Genomic DNA, 14,778 nt, shown 5'->3' with positions numbered 1-14,778 from the left:
ACACAAACGCGCGCGTGCTCTTCCTCTCTCAAGCGCTCTGAAGAGGCGGCAAACTCGAGATGCGCGAGCCTCGCCGATGAAAGCATCAGAAGCAGGAAAAGTGGATTTTGTCTCAAAAAGGATGCCTGTTGGTTACCGATTATTTTTATGAACATATCTCTTATTTACTCAGCATCATTTCAAGATGAACTTCCTTTATTCGTCTTCTGTCTGTGAGATTTTGACTGTATATAGTGTAGCTGTAACGTACAGTTTAACAATCTGCAAAAGTGTTTTATTTCCCTGTTGACTTGCTTTAAAAGTTTCTATTAGCATTACTAGCATTAGTGGCAGGCTTGAATTTGCTTTTGCGACAGCGGTATCCTCAGAAATGAATAGCTACCAAATGGAGCTTACAAATTTGTTTGTGATGGGCTGGGAGGCTTTTTATTTGGGCTGCTGAGCCCTGAAACTTTATTCTCGCGCTGTGAAGACAATAGTAAAGATTTGACCACAGCATTAGCAGCATGAAATTAAACTCTTCACGGAGCTTCTCGTGAATATGCTCCAAGCTCAGGTGAGGGGAAGCTCCGATAGAATTTAGGCTCGTGCAATAAAAGTAAACACCAGCTGAAGCGAAGCGAAGATGTTTTCTGAAGAAGCTAATTTCAGTAACACTTCAAACGGCACGGATGAGGACTTGCTATCGGCGCTAGATGATGACTGGAGCGACACTCCGGCTGAGAAACTGTCACGGACGGGACACAATGTTGTCGCCGTTATTTTGGGATCTATTCTGGTATTCGGGATCCTGAACAATTTCATCGTGCTGGTTCTGTTTTGTAAATTCAAGACCCTGCGGACTCCTGTAAACATGCTTCTGCTTAACATCAGTGTGAGTGACATGCTCGTCTGTCTGTTCGGAACCACGCTCAGCTTCGCGGCCAGTATCCGCGGCAGGTGGCTAGTGGGGAAACACGGGTGCATGTGGTACGGCTTCGTCAACTCATGCTTTGGTGAGTAAGAATTTGAATCAAAATTCAAACAAAGATGCAGGATACGCGTAACAGTCACTGGGAACCTATCTATCTATCTATCTATCTATCTATCTATCTATCTGTCTGTCTGTCTGTCTGTCTGTCTGTCTGTCTGTCTGTCTGTCTTAGAAAATTAAGCACAGCCTATACGTGATCCGCATTATTCTGTTTAAAATAAGAATCACGATTTAGCTGTCATTGTTTTGCTTAGCATTGAGATTACCATTTTCTCACGATTCTGAAAAAAATAATAATGTTTGTCAGTCAGTGCTCTAGAAAAGCTGCACATAATAAAAAGTTATTTGCCCCAGACAGTCTTTTTATAAATTGCAATAAATTGTGAAACGTAAAATAAGTATGAAGTGGAACTGCCTCAAAAAAATTGATTTAAACTTTCATGATGTGTCAAATTTTCACACACACACACACACACACACACACACACACACACACACACACACACACACACGTTTGTTTTTTTGTGAAAAGTGGGGACATCCCATAGGCGTAATGGTTTTTATACTGTACAAACTGTATATTCTATGGCCCTTCCCCAACCCTACCCCTAACCCTAACCTCACAGGAAACTTTGTGCATTTTTACTTTCTCAAAAAAAATAATAATAATAATTCTGTATGATTTATAAGCGTTTTGAAAAATGGGGGCATGGGTTATGTCCTCATAAGTCACCCTCTCCTTGTAATACCTTTGTCATACCCATGTCATTATACAAAGTTGTGTCCTGATATGTCACAAAAACAAGAGCACACCTACACACACACACACACACACAGGTTCACTTAGCTATCTAAATAGGGACATTACATAGACTTTATTGTTTTTATATACAGACTCAGGGCTCGATTTGAGGGGGAAGCAGGGGGGGGGCATCCCCCGGTGGAAAAAATGAAGATTATTTATGTTAAAATTATTTTTAATAATAATCTTTAGATTATTAATGTTATGTATTATGCAAAATTTAAGTGTTAAAATTCTCTACTTAGGATCATTCACAAACTAAATAACGGCGACTGGCCAATCAAAACCTGTAATAAGCTGCGCACAAGCTGAAGCAAGTTTCCGTTACCGTTTCTCGTGTAAAATGGTTCAAGTGCAACGTTTGAAGTTCTTAAAAAAGGAGACAACAAAGGGTATGCTTTTTCCTTGATTGGAATTTAAAGACATTTATTTCCCCTGACATAATGTAATTGTGCTGTATGTGAGTGTGGGGGACTGAGAGAGCTGACGAGTAGGCTGTCACAGACTTTGCCAAAAAAACAAAAAAATCATGAGAGTCCAGAGGCCTTCATGCTCATTGAAGCCCATTCAAGTGCAGTTAGAATGCCATTATAATAAGAAAAAATAGAAAGTGAGGAAGTTATGTTTTATATCCATGCACAAGCAGCTACTTTTCTGAATATCAGCACATAAATATGCTAATAATTTTATACAAAATTGTAGAGCAACGCGTTGTTTCATTCCTTTAATTAATCTGTTTTTGAACGAATAATGTAAGCCAGTGATTCAACGGTCAATTCACTTAATTGTTTCGTTTCTAATTGAATCAGCCATTTTGAACGAATTGTTTAATTTGAATGATTCAATAAATCATTTATTTAAACAGGGATTTGCTTCCAACTAGGGGCAGTTTTATTGTAATATTTATCCATTACAGTCCTAAACCAGCCAAGGTGCCAGCACAAAAACACATGATTAAAAACACATTATAATGAGCAGTATTGAATCAAAATCCACCATTTCAGGCCCCAGAATGTAAAAAAAATGTATAAAATAATAATAAATAAATAAATAAAAAAAAGCTTAGTTTGTTTAATAAGGCTAATTTGTCATTAAATAACAACTTTTTTATAGAGAAATGTCATAATCATTGTGAAAAAGTAGCTACTGGGCAACGTTGAAGATACCATGAAAAATTTTATTTCTGCAGCTATTTTTCTGAGACTGTCTAGTCCCCCCCATCCCCCCTTGTTTAAGGAAGAATATACACCAAATGTAACCCTTAAGGGTTCTATAAATTAGTCATTATACCACTGCATACTTTTTCAATTATAAAATAATAGACATAATCTTACACATCGTGATATATTTGAGCATTACAGTAGAAAAGTACAATAAGAATAATTTTTGAGTAATAAAAAGAAGAAAAAAAAGAAGAGAGAGAGAGAGAAAAATAATTTGCTTTGTATGTCAGTTACCTACTCTGATTGCCAGACATACAGCATTCACTATGATTGCTGGTCATACAATCAGTAATCACATGCTGATGGCCGGTGTTCTGACAAATAATACTACCTATCAGATTATGCTCCCAACACTGTATTTATCCTACTGTAATGGCAGGTTTAGGGATGGGCCAGGTATATATGCTAATAAAGCCTCACACCTTATTAATTTCATGCTGGAAGGAAAATCTGATAGGTAGCACTTTTCACTATCAATTTATGTTACCATCTGTTTTAATGAGAGGTAGCAAAATCTGACAAGGTAGCACAAATCGCCAGAACACTGGCAATACAGATAGTAATTGTACAGATGACCGGCCATATAGTCAATAGTCACACTGTTATGGGCGTTCATATAGACAACATTCACATTGATAGCTGGTCATACAGTCAGTAAATACACGTTGATGTGCGGTCATACAGATGGTTATCATACAGATACAGCCACAAATACAGATACAGATATAGCGATCTATCATCGATGCTTGAGGCCTAGACCTTTAGAATGATTATATAGTTTGTCAAGATTAATTATGTCCATTTTCATTTAATGAAACGTGACAGTTTTATACCAATTTCTGTGACCATCGTATTCTGTGACCCTAGTAGGCGCTGTTGTTACTGTTTGGCTTGAACTCGACCACACAGGCGGATTAAGCAGCGTATATACAGGTGCATCTCAATAAATTAGTATGTCGTGGAAAAGTTCATTTATTTCAGTAATTCAACTCAAATTGTGAAACTCGTGTATTAAATAAATTCACTGCACACAGACTGAAGTAGTTTAAGTCTTTGGTTCTTTTAATTATGATGATAATGATGATCATTTGGCTCACATTTAACAAAAACCCACCAATTCACTATCTCAACAAATTAGAATATGGGGCATACCAATCAGCTAATCAACTCAATACACCTGAACCTTCAAAATGGTCTCTCAGTTTGGTTCACTAGGCTACACAATCATGGGGAAGACTGCTGATCTGACAGTTGTCCAGAAGACAATCACTGACACACTTCACAAGGAGGATAAGCAACAAACATGATTTGCCAAATAAGCTGGCTGTTCACAGAGTGCTGTATCCAAGCATGTTAACAGAAAGTTGAGTGGAAGGAAAAAGTGTTGAAGCAAAAGATGCACAACCAACCGAGAGAACTGCAGCTAAATGAGGATTGTCAAGCAAAACCGATTCAAGAATTTGAGTGAACTTAACAAGGAATGGACTGAGACTTAGGTCAAGGCATACAGATGTGTCAAGGAATTTGGCTACAGCTGTCGTATTCCTCTTGTTAAGCCACTTCTGAACCACAGACAATGTATGAGAGCGTCTTACCTGGGCTAAGGACTGGACCAGTGGTCCAAAGTCCTCTTTTCAGATGAGAGCAAGTTTTGTATTTCATTTGGAAACCAAGGTCCTAGAGTCTGGAAGAAGGGTGGAGAAGCTCATAGTCCAAGTAGCTTGAAGTCCAGTGTTAAGTTCCCACAGTCTGTGATGATTTGGGTTGCAATGTCATCTGCTGGTGTTGACCATTGTGTTTTTTAACCCTTGTGGGTTGTTGGGGACGTTTTCGTCCACTAGGGGGTAAAGTTGAGTCTTATTTTGGCCACAACTTTCTCTGTGTTTGAGCTAATGGAATGATTTTTGGTGACAAATCTTATTTTGACCCATATTTTGGGAAAATGCTTTGAAATTTTTCAAAAACTCAACGGTACACTGTGGGCAAATTCACTACCCTTTCGGGATGTTCGTGGATGAAAACATCCACTAAATTAAACTGCTGTAAAAATGTATCAGATAAATATTTTTTTCAATTTTTTTTGCATAAATCTATTAATCAGCCTCAGTCCTGATCAAAACTACCAATTTTTTTTTAAAAATTCCAAGATTTTAACTTTTTAATTACCAAATTCATAAATGATGTCACTGATTTGGGGAAAAAACACACAAAATTACATATTTTCAATATAAAAAGTGATTGTGGACTGGATTTTTTTTTACCTTTTATCACAGTCTTGGGCATGTCAAAGATTAGTAACAAGATTGGCTTTGATGCATTGTTAGTTTTTGTGCAGCATTAGATTTAAATTTTTTCTCCCTAATTAGCTGTTGGTGGCTGTTTTTGCCTCATTGACATTATAACGACATTTTTCGATTGCAAAGCCATGACACCATATAATCATGCATTCTTGATTGTTTGTGGTTTTCACTTTTGGGAAGAGGTAAAATTTTTACAGTTGATCACTAGGTGGGACCATTAACCCTTTAAATAGGCCTGTGCAAAAAAAGGCTTAGTTTCTGGCTTGTATATGGAGTTATATGGAGTATAACAGCAAATTATAGTGTTTGTGTGTGTGTGAGATTCTTGATTGTTGGTGGTTTTCCCTGTTGGGAAGAGGTAACATTTGTTATTTTTTACAGTTGATCACTAGGTGGGACCATTAACCCTTTAGATAGGCCTGTGCAAAAAAAGGCATAGTTTCTGACTTGTATGGGGTTATATGGAGTATAATAGCAAATTATAGTGTGTGTGTATGTGTGATAGAGAGAGAGAGAGAAAGAGAGGGTGTGAGAGAGACCTTTGTGCACTTACCTTGATGTACAGTATTTGAAAAAATCAAAATATGCACCTCATGCTCTCAGAACTACATGGAATAAACAATAAAAAAATAAGTGTGTTTATGCACCTGCTTCCTTTTGATGGTGAAAAGTACATATGGCCTATAAGTGAATGAATATGCTGTTATACTCCATATAGCTTCATATACAAGTCAGAAACAAGTCAGAAAGCTTTTTTTGCACAGGCCTATCTAAATGGTTAATGGTCCCACCTAGTGATCAACTGTAAAAATAACAAATGTTACCTCTTCCCAACAGGGAAAACCACCAACAATCAAGAATCTCACACACACACAAACACTATAATTTGCTGTTATACTCCATATAACTCCATATACAAGCCAGAAACTAAGCCTTTTTTTGCACAGGCCTATCTAAAGGGTTAATGGTCCCACCTAGTGATCAACTGTAAAATTAACAAATTTTACCTCTTCCCAAAAGGGAAAACCACAAACAATCAAGAATGCATGATTACATGGTGTCATGGCTTTGCAATCAAAAAATGTCGTTATAATGGAAGTCAATGGGGCAAAAACAGCCACCAACAACTAATTAGGGAGAAAAAATTAAATCTAATGTTGCACAAAAACTAAAAATGCATCAAAGCCAATGTAGCTACTAAACTTTGACATGCCCAAGACTGTTATAAAAAGTAAAAAAAAAATCCAGCCACAATTACTTTTATATTGAAAATAAGTCATTTTGTGTGTTTTTTTCCTCAAATCAGTGACATCATTTATGAACTTGGCAATTAAAGAGTTAAAATCTTGGATTTTTTTAAAAACATTTGGTAGTTTTGATCAGGACTGAGGTTGATTAACAGATTTATGCAAAAAAAAAAAAAAATGAATCTGATACATTTTTACAGCAGTTTAATTGAGTAAATGTTTTCATCCCGAACAACTCCAAAGGGTAGTGAATTTGAACAATCCCCAAGGGTTAAAAACCAAAGTCACTGCACCCATTTACCAAGAAATTTTGGAGCACTTCATTCTTCCTTCTGCTGACCAGCTTTTTGAAAATGCTGATTTCATTTTCCAGCAGGGTCTGGCAATTGTACACACTGCCAAAAGCACCAAAAGTTGGTTAAATGACCATGGTGTTGGTGTGCTTGACTGGCCAGCAAACTCACCAGACCTGAACCCCATAGAGAATCTATGGGGTATTGTCAAGAGGAAAATGAGAAACAAGAGACCAAAAAATTCAGATGAGCTGAAGGCCACTGTCAAAGAAACCTGGGCTTCCATACCACCTCAGCAGTGCCAGAAACTGATCACCTCCATGCCACACCGAATTGAGGCAGTAATTAAAGCAAAACAGCCCCTACCAAGTATTGAGTACAAACCCCGATTCCAACAAAGTTGGGACACTGTACAAATTGTGAATAAAAACAGAATGCAATGATGTGGAAGTTTCAAATTCCAATATTTTATTCAGAATACAACACAGATGACATATCAAATGTTTACACTGAGAAAATGTATAATTTTTAAGGGGGAAAATAAGTGATTTTAAATTTCATGCCATCAACACATCTCAAAAAAGTTGAGACAAAGCCATGTTTAGCACTGTGTGGCATCCCATCATTTTTATAACAGTCTGCAAACGTCTGGGGACTGAGGAGACAAGTTGCTTAAGTTTAGGAATGATGTCCCATTATTGTCTAATACAGGCTTCTAATTGCTCAACTGTCTTAGGTCTTCTTTGTTGCTTCTTCCTGTTTATTTATGCTGAAAGAGACGACGTCTGGATGGGAGCAAATGTTGTTCTAGAACTTGGATATACCTTTCAGCATTGATGGTGCCTTTCCAGATGTGTAAGCTGCACATGCCACACGCACTCATGCAACCCCATACCATCAGAGAAGCAGGCTTCTGAACTAAGCGCTGATAACAACATGGGTCGTGGTATTTGCCAGCCCGAGACTTGAACCCACAACCTTAGGGTTACAAACTAATTACAATGTCAATGTCACCTTTATTTATATAGCGCTTTAAACAAAATACATTGCGTCAAAGCAACTGAACAACATTCATTAGGAAAACAGTGTCAATAATGCAAAAATGATAGTTAAAAGCAGTTCATCATTGGATTCAGTTATGTCATCTCTGTTCAGTTAAATAGTGTCTGTGCATTTATTTGCAATCAAGTCAACGATATCGCTGTAGATGAAGTGTCCCCAACTAAGCAAGCCAGAGGCGACAGCGGCAAGGAACCGAAACTCCATCGGTGACAGAATGGAGAAAAAAACCTTGGGAGAAACCAGGCTCAGTTGGGGGGGCCAGTTCTCCTCTGACCAGACGAAACCAGTACTTCAATTCCAGGCTGCAGCAAAGTCAGATTGTGCAGAAGAATCATCTGTTTCCTGTGGTCTTGTCCTGGTGCTCCTCTGAGACAAGGTCTTTACAGGGGATCTGTATCTGGGGCTCTAGTTGTCCTGGTCTCCACTGTCTTTCAGGGATGTAGAGGTCCTTTCTAGGTGCTGATCCAGCATCTGGTCTGGATACGTACTGGATCCGGGTGACTGCAGTGACCCTCTGATCTGGACACAGACTGGATCTGGTGGCCACGACGACCTCGGAACAAGAGAGAAACAGACAAATATTAGCGTAGATGCCATTCTTCTAATGATGTAGCAAGTACATAGGGTGTTATGGGAAGTGTTTCCGGTTCCGGTTTACCTAATTAATGCAGCCTAAAAATCCTTTAACGGATTTGGATAATAAAAGCATATTAGTATGTTATGTGTATGCCAGGTTAAAGAGATGGGTCTTTAATCTAGATTTAAACTGCAAGAGTGTATCTGCCTCCCGAACAATGTTAGGTAGGTTATTCCAGAGTTTGGGCACCAAATAGGAAAAGGATCTGCCGCCTGCAGTTGCTTTTGATATTCTAGGTATTATCAAATTGCCTGAGCTTTGAGAACGTAGCGGACGTAGAGGATTATAATGTAAAAGGAGCTCATTCAAATACTGAGGTGCTAAACCATTCAGGGCTTTATAAGTAATAAGCAATATTTTAAAATCTATGCGATGCTTGATAGGGAGCCAGTGCAGTGTTGACAGGACCGGGCTAATATGGTCATACTTCCTGGTTCTAGTAAGAACTCTTGCTGCTGCATTTTGGACTAGCTGTAGTTTGTTTACTAAGCGTGCAGAACAACCACCCAATAAAGCATTACAATAATCTAACCTTGAGGTCATAAATGCATGGATTAACATTTCTGCATTTGACATCGAGAGCATAGGCCGTAATTTAGATATATTTTTGAGATGGAAAAATGCAGTTTTACAAATGCTAGAAACGTGGCTTTCTAAGGAAAGATTGCGATCAAATAGCACACCTAGGTTCCTAACGGAGGACGAAGAATTGACAGAGCAACCATCAAGTCTTAGACAGTGTTCTAGGTTATTACAAGCAGAGTTTTTAGGTCCTATAATTAACACCTCTGTTTTTTCAGAATTTAGCAGTAAGAAATTACTCGTCATCCAGTTTTTTATATCGACTATGCAATCCATTAGTTTTTCAAATTGCAAACTTTTAAAAGTTTCAATATACAGCTTTTACAACATTGAATTGGAATTTATTTTATTATTTTCTAATACTTTTAATTTTAAAAATTGTACTTTCATTTCTATTTAAAAATTATGGTGTTAATTTGTGGTTTGTGTGCATTGTCTCTCTTCTCTCTGTCTAGTTGCTCTCTCTCCATTACTCCTGGTTCCTGTTCATAATTGACTGGAGAAGCGATTGGCTCCTTCTGCGCTCTTGCATCTTTTTAAAGTCACATCCGTGCAAGACTGAGATAGCCAATTGCACAAGTAAAAAGGCTATTAGAACTCATAATATTGTAAGGAGGTATGCTATTGTATAAAGTGCGGCTCTTATTTATTTCTTTATTTATTACCTCTGGCACGGTTTCATTAATGTTGTTGATCTTTTTATGTTTTTGTTTTTTTCTTTTTACAACTTAATATTTCTCATGGTATTGTTCTGATTTATGGCATTAATAATTGGGAGTGTCTATTTACAGTAAGTGCAAATTGCCTGCCTTGTTGGCAGAGGCTATTTACACTGGCTCCACCCACATACATGTTATAAGGATAGTCAAAACTATAAAAGATGGCTTTCAGTAATCAGCTTCAGAGGCGTAGAAAGTAAAGCGCATACCATACTGTTTCTGACACGACGACCCAGGGATGAATCCTCTTTTTACCAAACTTTTTTCCTTCCTTTTCAAATGTCATATCACATCAGAAAGGCATTTATAAAAAAAAATAAAATAAAAAAAATTCCAAGAAAATAATCAAAAAGTTTAAAATAAAGTATCGGGTAGGGTTATGGTAGGTGTAAGAATGGCTTTATTCTCCCAATAAGGTGCCATCCATTATATAATTTGAATTAAAATGATAATTTACACTCAATACGTTATTACTGCATACAGTTTTATAAAGTACTATAATACTGAGGTGCAGATAATTGTAAATAATAATAAAAACAGCCACTATTTGCAATTAGTATAAATAGAAGCAAATCCTGCTATTTTAGTAAATAGAATTTATCACTATCTGCTCTTAGTGTAAAAAGTATATGACTAAAAATGCTTCTATTTTCACTTAGTGTAAATAGAATCCATTGCTCTTTGCACTTAGTGTAAATAGCTTATATTGCTATATATATTTTATTATATATATATATACAGTACAGACCAAAAGTTTGGAAACATTACTATTTTTAATGTTTTTGAAAGAAGTTTCTTCTGCTCATCAAGCCTGCATTTATTTGATCAAAAATACAGAAAAAAATGTAATATTGTGATATATTATTACAATTTACAATAATTGTTTTTACATTTATTATACTTTAAATTATTATTTATTTCTGTGATGCAAAGCTGAATTTTTTGGAACATTATCACATGATCCTTTAGAAATTATTCTAATATGATGAATCATTATCAAAGTTGGAAACAGTTCTGCTGCTCAATATTTTTTCAGAACATGTGATACTTTTTTAGGATACTTTGATGAATAAACAGTAAAAAAAAAAAAAAGAAGCTATGTTTTTAAAATATAAATATTTATTAATAACAAAATACACTACTGGTCAGTAATTTGGGGTCAGTAATTTTTTTTCTTCTTTCTTTTTTTAAATAAAATCAATACTTTTATTCAGCAAGGATGTGTTAAATTGATAAAAAGTGATAGTAAAGAAAATATATTATTAGAATATATATTATTAGAATTTTTATTTTATTTTGAATAAATGCAGTTCTTTTTAACCTTTTATTCATCAAATATATTAGACAGCAGAACTGTTTCCAACATTCATAATAAATCAAATTATTAGAATGATTTCCAAATGATCTGGTGATAGACTGGATGATGCATGTGACACTGAAGTCTGGAGTAATGATGCTGAAAATTCAGCTTTGCATCACAGGAATAATTTTTTTTTTTTTAAGTATATTCAAATAGAAAACTATTATTTTAAGTTGTAATAATATTTCACAATATTACTGTTTTTTCTTTATTTTTGATCAAATAAATGCAGGCTTGATGAGCAGAAGAAACTTCTTTCAAAAACATTAAAAATAGTAATGTTTCCAAACTTTTGGTCTGTACTGTATATATATATATATATATATATATATATATATATATATATATATATATTAGTGCTGTCAACGTTAACGCGTTAACGCATGCGATTAATTTTTGTCTGGTTTAACGTGTCAAAATATTTAACGCAATTAACGCAGCATCCGTATTTTCTGCCATCCGTTGGCTAGCTTTACATTATATGATCACGCTCTTATTCATTTAAATGCTTTTAAACATTTCAAGCACGGCAAGACAAAAGAGAATGCGCTGTCTGTGAATGCCCTTATGTGACACATACACACGTACACACACACACACACACACACACACACACACACACACACTCACACACACGATGCATAGACAGGGCGCCAGAATCCAGTTCTCTTAAGCGCTTGAACTAACAATAAACATCCCAAAGTGCCAGTTTTGTCGATTATCCTCATAGGAGCGATCTTAAATGATTTATATAAAGTCTAAAATGAACAAAAAGAGTTGTGAGAGAATGAGGCGAGATCCATAGACAGTATATAAACGGTGAGATCCGCGTGTCTGTCTGCTCTTAAAGGGACAGCAGCCAATAAAGCTTCCTGTCAGTAAAGTTAAAGAACAAAGGGAACAGAGAAAATGACTCGCTGCTCTTGACTAAATAACTTTTGTAGCTTTAATAAGGATTAACTATTTAATTTATAGTTTATGCAGTGCAGACTGCATATAACTTTGATAACTTTATTAAATTTCTGTATATTTCCTAACTGTTAAGACAGGAAGGGCAGGAGTAAACATGACATTTATTATGGGTTTATGTTAGCATTGTTTTAAGTTTACTTAAATTAAAAACTGTTATATTTTTGAAGCCTAATAATAAATGTAAAAAAATAGAAAAAAAATCAGTAGATGTATTAATATCGGTAATACTGGCCTTCATTCGTAAAAAGATGCCATTTAAACAAGTATTTAAAATATACTGTCTTTATGTTGTTTCTACATTAATTTGATTAACTGTGAAATTATTACATTAAAAAATATATTAAAAACGTACAAAAACATTTCTTTTTTTATTGCGATTAATTGCGATTATTCACAGAAAAAATGTGTGATTAATCTAGTTAAAGTTTTTAATCGATTGACAGCACTAATATATATATATATATATATATACAACCCGAATTCCGGAAAAGTTGGGACGTTTTTTTTTTTTTTTTAATAAAATGAAAACTAGAGGAATTTCAAATCACATGAGCCAATATTTTATTCACAATAGAAAATAGATAACGTAGCAAATGTTTAAACTGAGAAATTTTACACTTTTATCCACTTAATTAGCTCATTTAAAATTTAATGCCTGCTACAGGTCTCAAAAAAGTTGGCACGGGGGCAACAAATGGCTAAAAAAGCAAGCAGTTTTGTAAAGATTCAGCTGGGAGAACATCTAGTGATTAATTAAGTTAATTGATATCAGGTCTGTAACATGATTAGCTATAAAAGCTTTGTCTTAGAGAAGCAGAGTCTCTCAGAAGTAAAGATGGGCAGAGGCTCTCCAATCTGTGAAAGACTGCGTAAAAAAATTGTGGAAAACTTTAAAAACAATGTTCCTCAACGTCAAATTGCAAAGGCTTTGCAAATATCATCATCTACAGTGCATAACATCATCAAAAGATTCAGAGAAACTGGAGAAATCTCTGTGCGTAAGGGACAAGGCCGGAGACCTTTATTGGATGCCCGTGGTCTTCGGGCTCTCAGACGACACTGCATCACTCATCGGCATGATTGTGTCAATGACATTACTAAATGGGCCCAGGAATACTTTCAGAAACCACTGTCGGTAAACACAATCCGCCGTGCCATCAGCAGATGCCAACTAAAGCTCTATCATGCAAAAAGGAAGCCATATGTGAACATGGTCCAGAAGCGCCGTCGTGTCCTGTGGGCCAAGGCTCATTTAAAATGGACTATTTCAAAGTGGAATAGTGTTTTATGGTCAGACGAGTCCAAATTTGACATTCTTGTTGGAAATCACGGACGCCGTGTCCTCCGGGCTAAAGAGGAGGGAGACCTTCCAGCATGTTATCAGCGTTCAGTTCAAAAGCCAGCATCTCTGATGGTATGGGGGTGCATAAGTGCATACGGTATGGGCAGCTTGCATGTTTTGGAAGGCTCTGTGAATGCTGAAAGGTATATAAAGGTTTTAGAGCAACATATGCTTCCCTCCAAACAACGTCTATTTCAGGGAAGGCCTTGTTTATTTCAGCAGGACAATGCAAAACCACATACTGCAGCTATAACAACAGCATGGCTTCGTCGTAGAAGAGTCCGGGTGCTAACCTGGCCTGCCTGCAGTCCAGATCTTTCACCTATAGAGAACATTTGGCGCATCATTAAACGAAAAATACGTCAAAGACGACCATGAACTCTTTAGCAGCTGGAAATCTATATAAGGCAAGAATGGGACCAAATTCCAACAGCAAAACTCCAGCAACTCATAGCCTCAATGCCCAGATGTCTTCAAACTGTTTTGAAAAGAAAAGGAGATGCTACACAATGGTAAACATGCCCCGTCCCAACTATTTTGAGACCTGTAGTAGAAATCAAAATAGAAATGAGCTCATTTTGTGCATAAAATTGTAAAGTTTCTCAGTTTAAACATTTGCTATGTTATCTATGTTCTATTGTGAATAAAATATTGGCTCATGTGATTTGAAAGTCTTTAAGTTTTCATTTTATTAAAATTTAAAAAACGTCCCAACTTTTCCGGAATTCGGGTTGTATATATATATATATATATATATATATGTATATATAAAATGCTATTTTATATATCATGTTTTTGTGACATTAGCAAACCATTCACACAGTCACTTACATTTTTTTTTAAGAAGCAGTTTTAAAATTGTACAAATAGGCTCAGGAGAACAGTTGTACTGTTCATATTAGACCAAAATTATTTCCTGTATAGGCTATAAAATAGAGGAGGTAACACATTATCAGAGTAAACTGAGGCGACCAGACTGTGTTGACGCATGCGCTCATACAATTTGCATGGGGCGCCAAGTGCATTCACGCACTAACATTTTATGAACCTGTAGTCACAGATCTCACCAATGTTTGAAATTACACTGTTTGCATACCCAATCCACCTGTGTGATCGAGTTCAAGCAAAACAGTGACAACAGCGCCACTAGGGTCACAGAACCTTTTTAGGTTTCTTTGATAATTAGAAAGTTCAGAATAAAATAATTTATCTGAAACAGAAATATTTTATAACATCATAAATATACTGTCTCCAGGCTTTTGAATT

The 14,778-nt window shown here is 36.0% G+C and overlaps 1 protein-coding gene across 1 annotated transcript in view; it reads left to right on the top strand.

The window, feature by feature from the left end:
• Positions 1–617: 617 nt before the first annotated feature.
• The window catches only part of tmtops2a (teleost multiple tissue opsin 2a), a 48,669-nt gene continuing 34,508 nt past the window's right edge, over positions 618–14,778 (top strand). Inside the window, exon 1 of the mRNA XM_059571377.1 lies at positions 618–995. Coding sequence (XP_059427360.1) covers positions 626–995 — 370 coding nt within the window. The 5' untranslated portion in view covers positions 618–625. The remainder of the gene's footprint in view (positions 996–14,778) is intronic.

Source organism: Carassius carassius, chromosome 17, assembly GCF_963082965.1.
Source record: "Carassius carassius chromosome 17, fCarCar2.1, whole genome shotgun sequence".
NCBI lineage: Eukaryota > Metazoa > Chordata > Actinopteri > Cypriniformes > Cyprinidae > Carassius > Carassius carassius.
This window is presented reverse-complemented; position numbering and strand designations above follow the sequence as displayed.